The sequence below is a fragment of the Apostichopus japonicus genome, chromosome 19 (assembly GCF_037975245.1).
Source record: "Apostichopus japonicus isolate 1M-3 chromosome 19, ASM3797524v1, whole genome shotgun sequence".
Taxonomy (NCBI): Eukaryota; Metazoa; Echinodermata; class Holothuroidea; order Aspidochirotida; family Stichopodidae; genus Apostichopus; species Apostichopus japonicus.
In genome coordinates this window covers 21,743,205-21,756,108 of record NC_092579.1, presented here as the reverse complement: position 1 = coordinate 21,756,108, position 12,904 = coordinate 21,743,205, and the positions used below count along the sequence as shown (strand labels likewise).

General features: G+C 37.6%; 1 protein-coding gene across 1 annotated transcript; it reads left to right on the top strand.

The window, feature by feature from the left end:
• Window positions 1–3,082: 3,082 nt before the first annotated feature.
• On the top strand, window positions 3,083–11,992 carry LOC139960653 (uncharacterized). The gene is made up of 4 exons (XM_071959193.1): window positions 3,083–3,239; window positions 7,180–7,446; window positions 7,674–7,818; window positions 8,339–11,992. Exons 2-4 carry the CDS (start codon window positions 7,184–7,186, stop codon window positions 8,501–8,503), a joined length of 573 nt encoding a protein of 190 aa, XP_071815294.1. The 5' UTR covers window positions 3,083–3,239; window positions 7,180–7,183; the 3' UTR covers window positions 8,504–11,992.
• The last annotated feature ends 912 nt before the right edge of the window (window positions 11,993–12,904 follow it).

Below are 12,904 nucleotides of genomic sequence, written 5' to 3'. Positions count from 1 at the left end.
ATCTATGGGGAAAACTTTCAACCGTAGGGGCGAACTTGCATTTAGTTCGCGCAGTCATGTCGTTTATCGATGGCTTGATGTAGTTTAATTTGGTTGCTTAGTCAGTGTTGGTGCACTTGTCTTGTCTTATTATTAGCTGTTAATTTTCTTCACCTTGGTCTGTTTGATCTTTTCTTGTTTAGAATGTTTCATCTTTGTATCATTTCAGTCTATCTGTAATGCACTACATTCTTACTATTGTTCCTTTACACCTTTGTTCTTGTCATTTTGTCTCTTGTTTCATCGTTGTATTATATATTGCCCAAATGGCCGCCCATCACCATGATGTTGAGAATACTATATGACTAAAACACACTGAGCGGGCTAACTTGGTTAAAGATTTGAGATTTTCATAAAGCGTAGGCGGGGAGCCTGGGTGGCGGAACGTGTCCCTATGTCCTCCCTATTTTCACACCGGCTTCACCACCCTTAATGTTTGTCATCGTTGCCGATGTGTGTTATTTTTTTAGCGTGACCAAAGGGAAATTTCCGCTTGGTCGAGGTCTGGCAAAGGTCAATGCTGCCCTCGCCCAATGGTGTGTAGGATGTGACCTTTTATACTCACCTCCTCGATTTGCATACTTACGTAATCGATGCACACTTACGTATCGATGCAAACTTACACATTATGTGAGGTATACACATGCTTCATTTCTCTCCTGGTTCAGAGAGGCGTCGCATATGTTACTATAGCAGACCCTTAGTATAAAGCCGCCGCAAACCCCAGACAGCCGCCATTAACCCCAGAAAGCCACAGTAAACCCCTTTAAACCCATTTACACCGCAGTTTGTCGTGCGTATGGAAAGCCATTTTAACATTTAATCGGGAATTTTAGATATCTGAAATTGTTTCTTATTTAAGATATTTCAAATTGAATTCGAGATATCTAAAATAGATTTTGAGATATCTGAAATTCTTATTCAGATATCTGAAATTGAATTCGAGATATCTGAAATTACATTCGAGATATCTGAAAATGAATTCGAGATATCTGAAATTCTATTTCAGATATCTGAAATTGAATTTCAGATATCTGAAACTGAATTCGAGATATCTGAAATAGAATTGTAGTTATCTCGAATTGAATTTCAGATATCTCGCATTGAATTTCAGATATCTGAAATTCTCTGGTATTTCGAGATATCTAAAATTGATTTGAAGATATCTGAAATAAATTGGAGATATCTGAAATTTAATTTGAGATATCTGAAATTATTTCGAGATATCTGAAATTCCTTATTAAATGTTAAAACGGCTTTCCATACGTGCGGTTGGTTAGCCCGGTAACGACTTTTTCACCGTGGTCCTGTTGAGCCACGCGTGTAATAAATGGGTTAAAATTAGCTGACCTGGGAAGATTGGATCAGAGAGGTTCTGCCTCGGAGTCCGGAGTCAAAGTTCTCGAGAGAATTGTTTCGTCGGCTTTTGTGGATATAAGGGGGGGGGGGGGCACACGATGGCACTGGCATATATCTACAGAAGGAATCATGAAGAGCTCAAAAGCCTTGACCGGTGGTATTACTGTCTCCGTGCCACGACTGGGATCATTACTCATTGAAGTACAATATCCGTTACGAAATTGAACATGATCTTATCACTTCTCACAGCCCAGAACGCCCGAACATAAATGTTCATGCCCCTTCCTTCATGCCCCTCACCACCCACACCTTCCTGTGCACGTTACTGGAATTTGGACCACTAATATTTTATTCTCTGCCTTATAGTGTTTGTTTCCTTTCCATGACGCTGACTCAAAGTGAAATTTTTTGCTCCTTTATTGCCAGACTTACTAAATTCGTCACTTCAATGTGGCTAGAGTAACAATTTTCGACTGACATGGATAGTTTAGCATAGTTCTTTCTGTCTCATGTGTCAACTCTCGTTGAGTAGTCTTTCAATTGCATCAACGGATACCGAAAACACCTCAATTTCCCTCAATTCACCTAATACACGAACCCTATAGTTGATTTCATCCTCTTCAACATCCAGGCATTTCATTAGTTCATTATTATCAGGGACGTAGCCAGGGGGAGCAAGGGAGTGACTGCTCCCCCCCCCCCCCTTTAGTGACGAAAAAAAAATGTTAAAAAACTGTTGTTTTATTAGCATGGTATTTTGTCAGTGCTCTTTTGATCTTGAAAACTCGTCAGCTCCGTTAGCTCGATTATAATCGTAGTAACATTCCGGCCTACTGATTCAACTACTTACTTAGTTTGGCAGCTGCAATTAGCTAAATTTAGCCTATAGCCTTTTACAAGCCGACAGTTGGCCACTGCCTACCTAACCGCACTCGATGGAGTGTCACGAACCGTATGCGCAACGACGTCGACAACGTGCGTTCTCATCCTTTCTATATGATTCGTGCTAAGTTGTTGCACGAACAGCATGTTATGATACGCACTCCCTATAAAAAAGTATTACACTGCTAATACACTGCGATAACGATATTTGTTTTTAGGCCACTGCACATCTGGCTGTCTGTCCATCAGTTCAGTTCGTCAAATGTATTAAATTCCAGACAAGTCCAACAAGAATCATCCTACTGGAAAAATGGTGAAAGAGCACTATGTTTGTCCTTCTGATATATTATGTAAAAAAACATGTAAAAGAATTCAAGCATGAAACAAATTCTACTGATAATATTATTATAATTATTATTATATTAATGATGAAATTGGTAAAACATTGCACCAGATCGCATCTAAGGACCTTCAATTGTCCAAAATAACCCCTCCTCTTAAACCCCTCCCCCATATCAATCGCAAAAAGGAACCCACCCCCCCCCCCCCCACCTTCTTAATTCCTGGCTACGTCGCTGATTATTATATTATACATTTTTCCGGCAGCGAGAGTACATTTTTGTGATTGTGGGGATACGGTACCTAACTGATTACAATCTTGGAAAAGAGCCAAGATATTTATGGAATTCGAACCCCGTTCTATAGCTATAAATTTATTTGCTCATTTTCATTGTTTAGTCAGATTTCTTTTATTAATTTATTTCTACGAGATCTTTTCTCAAATCCAATGTGAATGCATTCAATGCAGGTTCAATTGTTATTTCCTGTGCCTACAAACGAGTTATAACCAGTGTGTTTGTAGTTGTCATAGTGTATGGGTGCATGTGTGCGTGTATTAGCGGTACCGCTGTAGAAGCTGAATAAATCATTAAATAATTGGTTACGGATTTCGTCTTCAGGTACGTAAACAACTTCAACTTTAACTATATAAGCAGTGTTAGTTTAGAGCTTTAACATGGATTTGAGTTTTATCTTCTCAGCTCAAATCAGGTCATATTTACAAATATAAATTTCACCCTTCAACAAAACTACGAGCTCCAAGTGCCAACATCTATATTGGCTGTTCCTTTTCAACGATAGGCATACCAGTTCGTTTTAAGAACGATTACCAAACTTGATCCACTATATACATGCATGCAACGATACGCCCCACCTCCCATCGTCAGCCGGGGGGGGGGGGGAATGCGGGTTCAGTAGGGTTAGCCTTTTTTATTTTGACATTCAGCCTGTGAACAATTCATGATCACTGATAAGGATGTACACCCTCTCCCTCTTCAGTTTCGACTTTAACAAAAAACAAGAGTATTTATAAGCACAACATTTCGTTTGGAGCTAATTATAGACGAATTTATAGTATAAATATCCCCAAAATGCAATATGTTTAGCTATTTTGTTTTATCTTATCTCCCCCCCCCCCCAACCCCCTGGCCACTTTAATTAACCCTCCCTCACCTGGCCTAGCTCTGGCTATTCCATAAAAGTTCAGTCCCTACATATAGTTCAGTCGAGGAGGGTGGGGGAAGGGGGGGGGGGGTTTGAACTTGATGCCATTACCATTGAAATCATGTGAACACCAAATGGACAGAGAAGGAGGATGGAAGCAGGCTAGTCACATTGTCTGAAGGTGCTCATTAACCTGAGATCCCCTGTAAGAGTTTATAGACGGACTGATGTGACCGGATGTTATAATGTGTATCAGTACTAATAGCCTAAAGGGTTTTTATACCAATACTTTTCACTGCTAGTACGGGCATGAAGCCCATATATATATATATATATATATATATATATATATATATAAAAAAAGTGAGCACAACTGTGTATAGGTTTATTTACCTTAATTATCTCATTAATATATGGCATTGTTATCATTATGTTAATATATGTTAATTAGCTTTCAACATTTTGAGTAAAAAGAAAGAAAGATGTACCACGACATCTTATGATATCGTCCTTATCCTTTCAACACGGGTTCTGTCTTGAAAGGTCTTCTGTTAATAGAAAATTACATCATTTTGCACCAACGAAGCCGACCTCACAGCATAACTTTTTTTCGGCAAAATAGGATGGGTAACCTCATTTAGTCGGTGCTTCTTCTCAACCTAAAAGGGTATCAGGGTCAGTAACATTCAACGATTCTACTAGTCCTCTTTCGTCTGGTGTACTTTATTTTTTATATTTTATTTTAATTTTTTTTAATTTTATATAAGATGTATTTCCCTCTTCCCATACCTTACCATTACACGTTAATGACACACAACACACAAATGGAGCTAATTATACTTGATAATAGTTCTATGACGTATACACTATATTAATAAAACTGAAAATACAACAAAATGAAATCACAAGCTCAATACAGCTCAATACATCCACATCTAAAGCAGTACTCTTTTACAATGTGGCGTGTGTATAGGCTACAGTGACAAAAGAATAGCTTGACTGAAAGGGGTACGGTACCTGTGTATAGAGACCCTCGCACACTCCTTCGTTGTTCTTGGTCAATGTTGCCTAAAACAACACGTTACTCAATTCAGGGAGTTGTTTCCATAACAACTCCCTGCTCAAATCAGGGTTGCCGGTTGTCCTGTGACGCAAACGGTGACCAATTCAGATTGTCTGCCAAATTGGGTGGAAAGAAAGATAGACAGAAACACCAAATACGAATTTCTCTTCAATCAGTATTCAATCAACCATTAAAGAAAACGCCAAACAAAATTACGCCAAATATATAAATATATATATTTTTAGACCCTTTAAATTTTCCTCTTACTTACCAATGAAAAACGACTAACTCCCAAAGTAATCAATTACGTATTAACAAACTTGTCCCAAAGCGGGAAAAACAAGTTCTCATACTTCACCACGTATAGCATAAGAACTTCTTTCTTGCCACTGAGTGGCAACGAATATAGAAGACCAATGTGATTAAAGTTAGCTGATGTCACTTGCCACTGTTGAAGAAAATAAATAAAAGGTCAAAGGTTATATGCAAAGAAAAAAACCGTGCAGTGAGATATGTTATTTTAAATACATACAGTAAAAAAATATGCCCCCTCCGCACCCGCCCCGCCACACTCCCCCCCCCTCGAAGAATATGCTAGAAACGCAAGTATAATGGTCTCTCTGTTTCAACAAGCATTGGACCGTTCTCCTCAGTCTGAGAGTTTGTATTGTCTAACTTAACGCTTCTGTCGAGTAAATATTCAGAGATTTCCAAAAAGGGTATTACTTTTTAGAAGCGTTTCAGCATCAGTTGAGGTAATTTCATTTTTTTTAAATGGTTAACGAAGTTTTATATATCAAACGTAAGTGAGTTCTTACCTGGGATTACACGGTCTAACTTCCATCACGATATACCCGCTGCAGGGAATTGTTATGGAATAACAACTCCCTGGATATACGGTTATATCCTGATCACGTGTATGGTAGGCCATACGGGAAATAATTGCTGATTTAATGTCCATACGAATTAAAATTATCACCGGTATTAATTCTATTTAATACCGGCATTAATTCTCAGCCAATCACCATGCAGCTTTTAATAGAATTAATACGGGCATTAAATAGAATTCATACGGGCATTAAATAGAATTAATACGGGCATTAAATAGACCATATTTGTTTAGTTGGCACTGCAACTTTAGTTGCGCAACGTGTAATACGCAATGATATTAACAAGTTTCCAGCTAATGTGCCGGGCGTGAAACTTCCCCGTTAGTTCATCCAGAGATACTGATGAGAAATTGTACTCGTCTTCATTCAGGAGTCTTCCAAGCTTTGCATTGCGTAATGCTCTTCGAAGATTAACAACCGGTTCAAAGCATTGCGAACTGGTAAAACATCGGGTTGTGTGCGGTTGGGAGTCAACATTTGTCAATAACCTACAAGTATCGTTCGCTTCTCGACGAAAATCACGCAGATATTGTGCTTTGCGTTGTACTTTGCTTTCTACACAGGTGGAGGAAGCTTCCAAAAAGTGGGGGGGGGGGGCACTCATTCTACAACCACCACTCGTTATGCTATAAACCGATACACACCGGCCATATCACTTAAATATATATGATGTGTTAGTATGCTTGCCAGAAGGGCACATTTGCTATTTTGGAAACAAATAGGGGGGCATGTTTCCCCAGAGGCCTCCAGCTCCCACCCCCTGTTCATACAGCAGAAATAACTGCGCTGCTTTCACGCTAAAGCAAGAGGGATTAACACTAGCTTAGAGCATAATAGCAGCTTCAAAATTCGCTAATGTGATTGGTCTATTTAATGCCGGTATTAATTCTATTTAATGCCCGTATTAATTCTATTTCATGCCCGTATTAATTCTATATAATGCCCATATTAATTACATTTAATGTCCGTATTAATTCTATTTAATACCGGCATATACATGGTGATTTCCTGAGAATTAATGCCGGCATGGACATTATATCAGCAATTATTTCCCGTATGGCCTACCATACACGTGTTCACTGTTACTGATTCTGCACTGTTCTGATTTATGGAATACCCTCGGTTATACCATGGAGGTAAAAACAGATATTATACCTCTATGGTTATACCGTTTGAAAATAAATTACTGTCACGTCCTTTTGAGCACAGTTGACTTAATTCTTTTTCAAATATGTAGAGTATTTGAATTTAGAAAAAAAAAATTAAAAAAAATAAAACCTTACGTCAGGGATTGACGTCATATTGTATTGTTTAATGCGTTCATCAAAATCAAGTGAATATAACTTGAATAAAGTAAACAGACAGCATTGTAAATGATAAGAAGAACGTTTTCTATCAGATAAAATTGCCTGTTTTAACTATTTTGTTCTTATTATCCTACAGAACAATGTATTTTGTTGCTGTGCTTTCAGCATGGGTTAGTATCCTGTCTATCATAAGCGTAAGCTTCGTTTATGGTGGCAATTTGCTGCCTCAGTTAAACCAACAACAGATGGGTGCACTCGATGATGCCCTAAGTGATGGCACTGTTGCAAACATAATGTGCGGGTTATACCAAGGCAACGGCCTGATTTTTCAAGATAACCCTAGCTACGAACCTATTTTCACGCTAACACCGGCTCAACTTGCTATCCTTGATCTATGTTACAGGTAATTTCTTATTTTTTTTCTCCATTTCCCTATTCAATTCATACATATTAAAAATTAATATTTTAGACTATTTAGTCCAGGTTGTAATTCTACAACACTGAACTTGTGAGGAACGACTCTTTAAACAAGTCAGTTTCATCAATTGAAGTGACTGGACTATCTAGTCTAAAAAGAAAGAAAGAAAGAAAGTTATGTTATGTTATGTTTTGATATGTTTTAATTTACAGCCCGAGGTTTACAAGCGGTGGGTCAACTCAAAGTACACGTAAGAAGAGAAACCCTCCTGGTACAAATGTGAATCTGGCGTGTCCCGGGGTCATTGGTTCGGTGGATTACGTCCTAAACGATGATGGCGACCCAGTTATGGTTGTGGTATGTTAACGATCTATTGCAAAGTCAGTATTTACCTTTGTTGCATCATATTCATGATAAACAAATAACAAAACAAAAAAGAGATCGTATTCCTTACTGATAAACCTATACAAACCAACAATAGCAAGTATAGACATTACGTCAGTTTGTAGGGATGTATGTATAACGTTCGAGAAAAATAAAACAGATAAAAAGGAGCTTTTAATTATCGTAGTGCGAAAAGACTCAATATAAACAACACATCCTTAATTTTATTTTTCGTTGAAAGAATCGGTTTTAGTTTAAGTGAGCTAGGTCTGCAGTAAAACATATATTGTATCATACATAATATTACTTTTAAATGTTATTGGTGACTGTATTCCAGTTTAAAATCCGAGTTTCTACATAGTTTTCTGTTCAAATTCGATTTGAATTCTGTAGTCTGCTCCGTTGCTTCTTGGCGCCAGTTTGCTAAGTATCATCATGTCATGGTTGCATTGAGGAGTTTATTTTCACATGTTTCTAATTTGTTTTCATGTAGGTCGACACGCCTTCTGCGCAAGATTGCACAGGACTTTGTGGAACTGGTGGAACGTGTTGCTTAGATGACTTTTTCGTTTTCCTCATAGGAGTCGTTTTGATTGAAGGTACAACTCAGGTAGAAATCACGAGAGCGAACATAAAGCATTGTACGTGTGTTGCCTAAACCTAACGTGATTGATGACTTATCGCAGGGCCTTGTTTTCCTTAAAACAAATATAGTAATTCACTAGTGGGGTGGGGGGGGGGATACTTTAAAATGACTTATACCAACTTCCAGAGGAACGGTCATACGGTTGTCAAATGTTTATCCCCTTCATGTCCCCTCCCCAGGACAGAAAAAAAAATTACATATCGTAGTTATGCACTTATATGTAGTGGAATATTCAGTTTTAGACAAAACTGTCACAAATTCCAAATTGTTCCTACTAAATTGACGAAGTTTCGAGGAAACGGTCGAAATCAGAAAGGTAGAAATTTTAATATAAAATCGTTTCCCTGATATTTCAGTATATTGTGTCAATTATTTATCATAACCGCTATACGTAGGCAGCCATAATGTTCCTTTTGAATAAGAATTGAGGGCGTTCTTTACAATTCTGTAACTTTTAAAACCTGCCACTGACACAGTTAACTGAATTCGTAATTGATACCAAACGTAATGTCTCGTTAAATATGAGGTGCCTTAAAACAACGTTGATCTAATCTATGAAAAAATACAAATAATTGTTTGTCTCTAGATCGGGATAGGGTCAAGAGCCCCGCACTGTTGTAACCTTAATGTATCACTGGCTCGAACCACTTTAACTCTAGCCCAAAATTGTCTATTCCTCTTTCTAATTTTTTTAATTAAAATTTCCCATATCAGTTTTCCATTGTTTATGTATATAATCTGATGAAGGAAGTCCTTTAAAATCGCCCAATCAGAAATAATGACAGAAATATACATCAAATTAGGGTTACCTCCGAAGAAACCAAATAAAAGACCCGGGCGCGAATTTTTTTTTTCCCAAACAGGTTCTCAATTGTGTATAAATAGTCGCTCATGATTGGTCGGAAAAGTTACGTCATAACAATAAAACCCTTCACTTCGAGGTTATCAAAATGTCTGCATCCATTCGTTGCAACGAAGATATACCCGTTCAAAATTACCCGCAGCTTTTCGTAAATATATGTAGATGTGTTTGGAATTGGTTTATACATAATGAGCACACTAGTATTGTATGATCTAGTTTGATCGAAGATTTCTGTGAAGGCATTTATCGATAACATCGCACAGTGAAAGTTTCGTACAGGGGTACATAACACATGCGATATAGGCCTATATGTATTATAACTGTGTACACAGTGCAATGACGGAAATACATCATACTGTAGCATGGTGGGCTCATAATTGACGCACTTAAGGATTTGATCAACGATTTCTATCAAGGAAAAATCAAAATCACTCAACTGTATGTGTTTTTCATATGTGTGGTTCCTCAGAAATGTAATGATCTCAATATATTTATTGTTCTGTGCATATGCAACGTACAATTGAGCAGAACTTGACCACAAAATGTCTGCCGTGTCAAGTTCTTTCATACCCCTAAATTGACACATTCGTCGATAAGCTAACTGTAGTGAAGGCTTTAGTATACATCCATTGATTTTAGATGCTGTTTGCTATACTTGCTATACTACTGAGCCTCTAAGCTTAGACAGATCAGGTCCCAGAGAGTAGTGTTGTCCATGATATTGAGGAAATGTAGTTTTTAGGTTGCAAGATTTCCAAATGCCCAAAAACTCAACGTACAAAACCGGGGGAAGGGTGTTAAAAGCTTAAAAATTCCACAATTTGGTCATCAAATAGCTGAAATGGATTCAAACTCATGAAATATGTAATTCTGCCTCACTGCAAAAAGTTTAGGTGGCCTGCTCTATCGTTGCTAGTAATAATTGAAGGTGCGTCAATTACGGGGGTGCGTCAATTATGAAGCCTTGACTATACACTAAACTGTTTTGCGTATATTCATTCAAGGCTGAACTCGCGTCGTGAAGTTGATTTTGGTGTAGGCCTACCCATTCCACGAAACGAATTCCGATTTCAATAGAACGGCTGACGAATCTTGGATGGCGTAAACACGAAACCGATAGAATGTAGCGTATGTATCATAGGTAAGGTCAACATGTTATCCAAGCATTAAAAGTAAAAGTTAGGGCGTTTGCAGGGAAACCGCGTATAACAAGACTTTATTAAGTGTCAGTGTGTAACTCAGTGTATGTCTTCGAACTATCAAGCGTTTGATGCTGACGTCACGAGCAATCTGATTGGCTGAAAACTCCGTAATTGAGAACCTGTTTGGGAAAAAAAAAATTCGCGACCCGGGCATGTGTTATATTAAAGGATTGGTTCAGTTGTCATACATGTTTATGTTATATGAAAGAGGGCAATAAAAGAAACACAATGGTGAAAAAACTGTTCAAATATCTTTTTCGGTTAAAGAGATATTCAAGTGTAAATTTTTATCAGATTGTGTAGAAACTGCTGAAATCTGACTAGCTGTGATGTCACATCATCACATTCTTTGTTTTTTACTCTAAATATTTTGTGAGATTTCATGACTTTCAACCATAAGATATGTCAGGAGATCTCATATTTGTCAAAGGAAGTATTTGAGATTAAACATCTGAAGAATTTTTGATTATATTATTTTCAAATGTGTTAAAAAATGTAAATAATTTTTAAAGAAATATAATCACAAATGTTAAGGAAGTGAGGATGTGACGTCACACCCTCACATTAAGTCTTTCTACACCAGTCGCTTTCAAAGAAATTTTGATATCTTCAAAGTGTCATATCTCCTTAACAGAGTATGCTATCATGGTAGTTTCTTCACTGTTCTTTTTGTCTTTTTGTGCTCTTTCATACGAAATAGACATGTCAAACACCTGACATTATTCAAAAAACGGATACAATTTTTTATGTAATGTTAAACTGGTTTGTAAACTGTCAGTTTAAGAACAGAGAAATTGTTGTAATTACATTGATATGTTATCACACTTGATGTACAAGTATGTCCTTTAAATATGTATGGAAACTGTTATTTGAAAGGGTGTTTAATTGGAAAATGGCGTTGAATTTTGTATTTTTTCGAAAGAAATTATATTCAAGACTTTTCCACTTCTTTAGTTCCACTTTCCCCACCCCACTCAAATATATTGTTATCATAGGCCTATGTTCATTTCCTTCCGACTTTTTTTTTTAATAATACATTTTGTGTGAAATTATCCAGTCATCATTAGATATAGGCTATAACATATAAACTATATGCCCTATAAGGTTGATGGTGAATGATGAGGTCGATGACGATGACGATTAAATTGATTCTGGTGATGATGATGATGATGATGATGATGATGATGATGATGATGATGATGATGATGATGATGATGATGATGATGATGATGATGATGATGATGATGATGATGATGATGATGATGATCAATCGATGGTGCAGATGGTGATGAATGATAGAATGATGATATACCTTATAACCAGAGTGCAACCATAGGTGTAACTTTTTCTTAAGCCATCAACGGCTATATTCAGTTTTCAAGGTTGCAAATAAATTAAGAATATGTGATAATTAAACACAGGAATGAGTATATATCAGTTTATTATCATTTTGATTGTTATTATTAGTATAATTATTAATGTTAGTTAATGAAATATTTACTGCGCATCATCTGGGAAGGGACGGACTTCGATCCTATATATAGGCTAACTGTAATTTCAATTCGTAAAGACCCGCCCCCCCCCCTCTGCACCTCTCTCTCTCCACCTCTCGATGATTCACAATCCTCCCTCCAGCAACCCTTTCTCCTGCGGTTGGCATTTATTGCAACTTGAACAATGTATTCGAAAGGATAACAATTCCAACGGCCTGCAGCCAACCATGATGTTGAGAATACTATGAATAAACACGTACACTGGACGGGCTATCTTGGATTTGAGATTTTCATGTAACGTAGGCTGGGGAGCCAGGGTGGCGGAACGTGTCCCGGTACGTGTCCTCGGGCTATTTTCACCTGGGTTTCAGCACCCCTGGGCCCTAATGTTCATTTACAGACTCTTGCCCCGTATAGCAAATAAAAGAGGAGTTGTGACTTTTAAGTTATGACTCCCTATAGTAAGACAAGGGATCATGCATCGCCAGTAAAAGCCGTATCAATTTCAGTGTAATAAGCTGTGTCATGAGGACTGATGATACAGTATATATGACATGTTTCATGATCCATTATGACCTAGTACAAGCTGGCCTGGGGAGAGGGTATCGGAGGGGTTCTGCCTCGGAGCCCCGAGTCAATAAGGGTCCCGAGAGAGTTTATTCGTCTTTTTTTGTGGATGTGGGACGGTGAAGGGGGCAAAATATGACACTGGTGGCAAAAAAGGGTTTTCTTCTTTTCAAAATACACATTAGGAAACATGAAGAGCTCAAAAGGGGGTCCGGTGGTTTTACTGTCTCCGGGTCATGTTATATCCTTATATTGAATAAACCTCCACACATTGAATAAACCTCCAAAA

Coding starts and splice junctions, on each gene's coding strand:
- LOC139960653 (XM_071959193.1), top strand. CDS start 7,184: ATGTATTTTGTTGCTGTGCTTTCAGCATGGGTTAGTATCCTGTCTATC. Junction 7,447..7,673: donor ATCCTTGATCTATGTTACAG/GTAATTTCTTAT, acceptor TTTAATTTACAG/CCCGAGGTTTACAAGCGGTG. Junction 7,819..8,338: donor GCGACCCAGTTATGGTTGTG/GTATGTTAACGA, acceptor GTTTTCATGTAG/GTCGACACGCCTTCTGCGCA.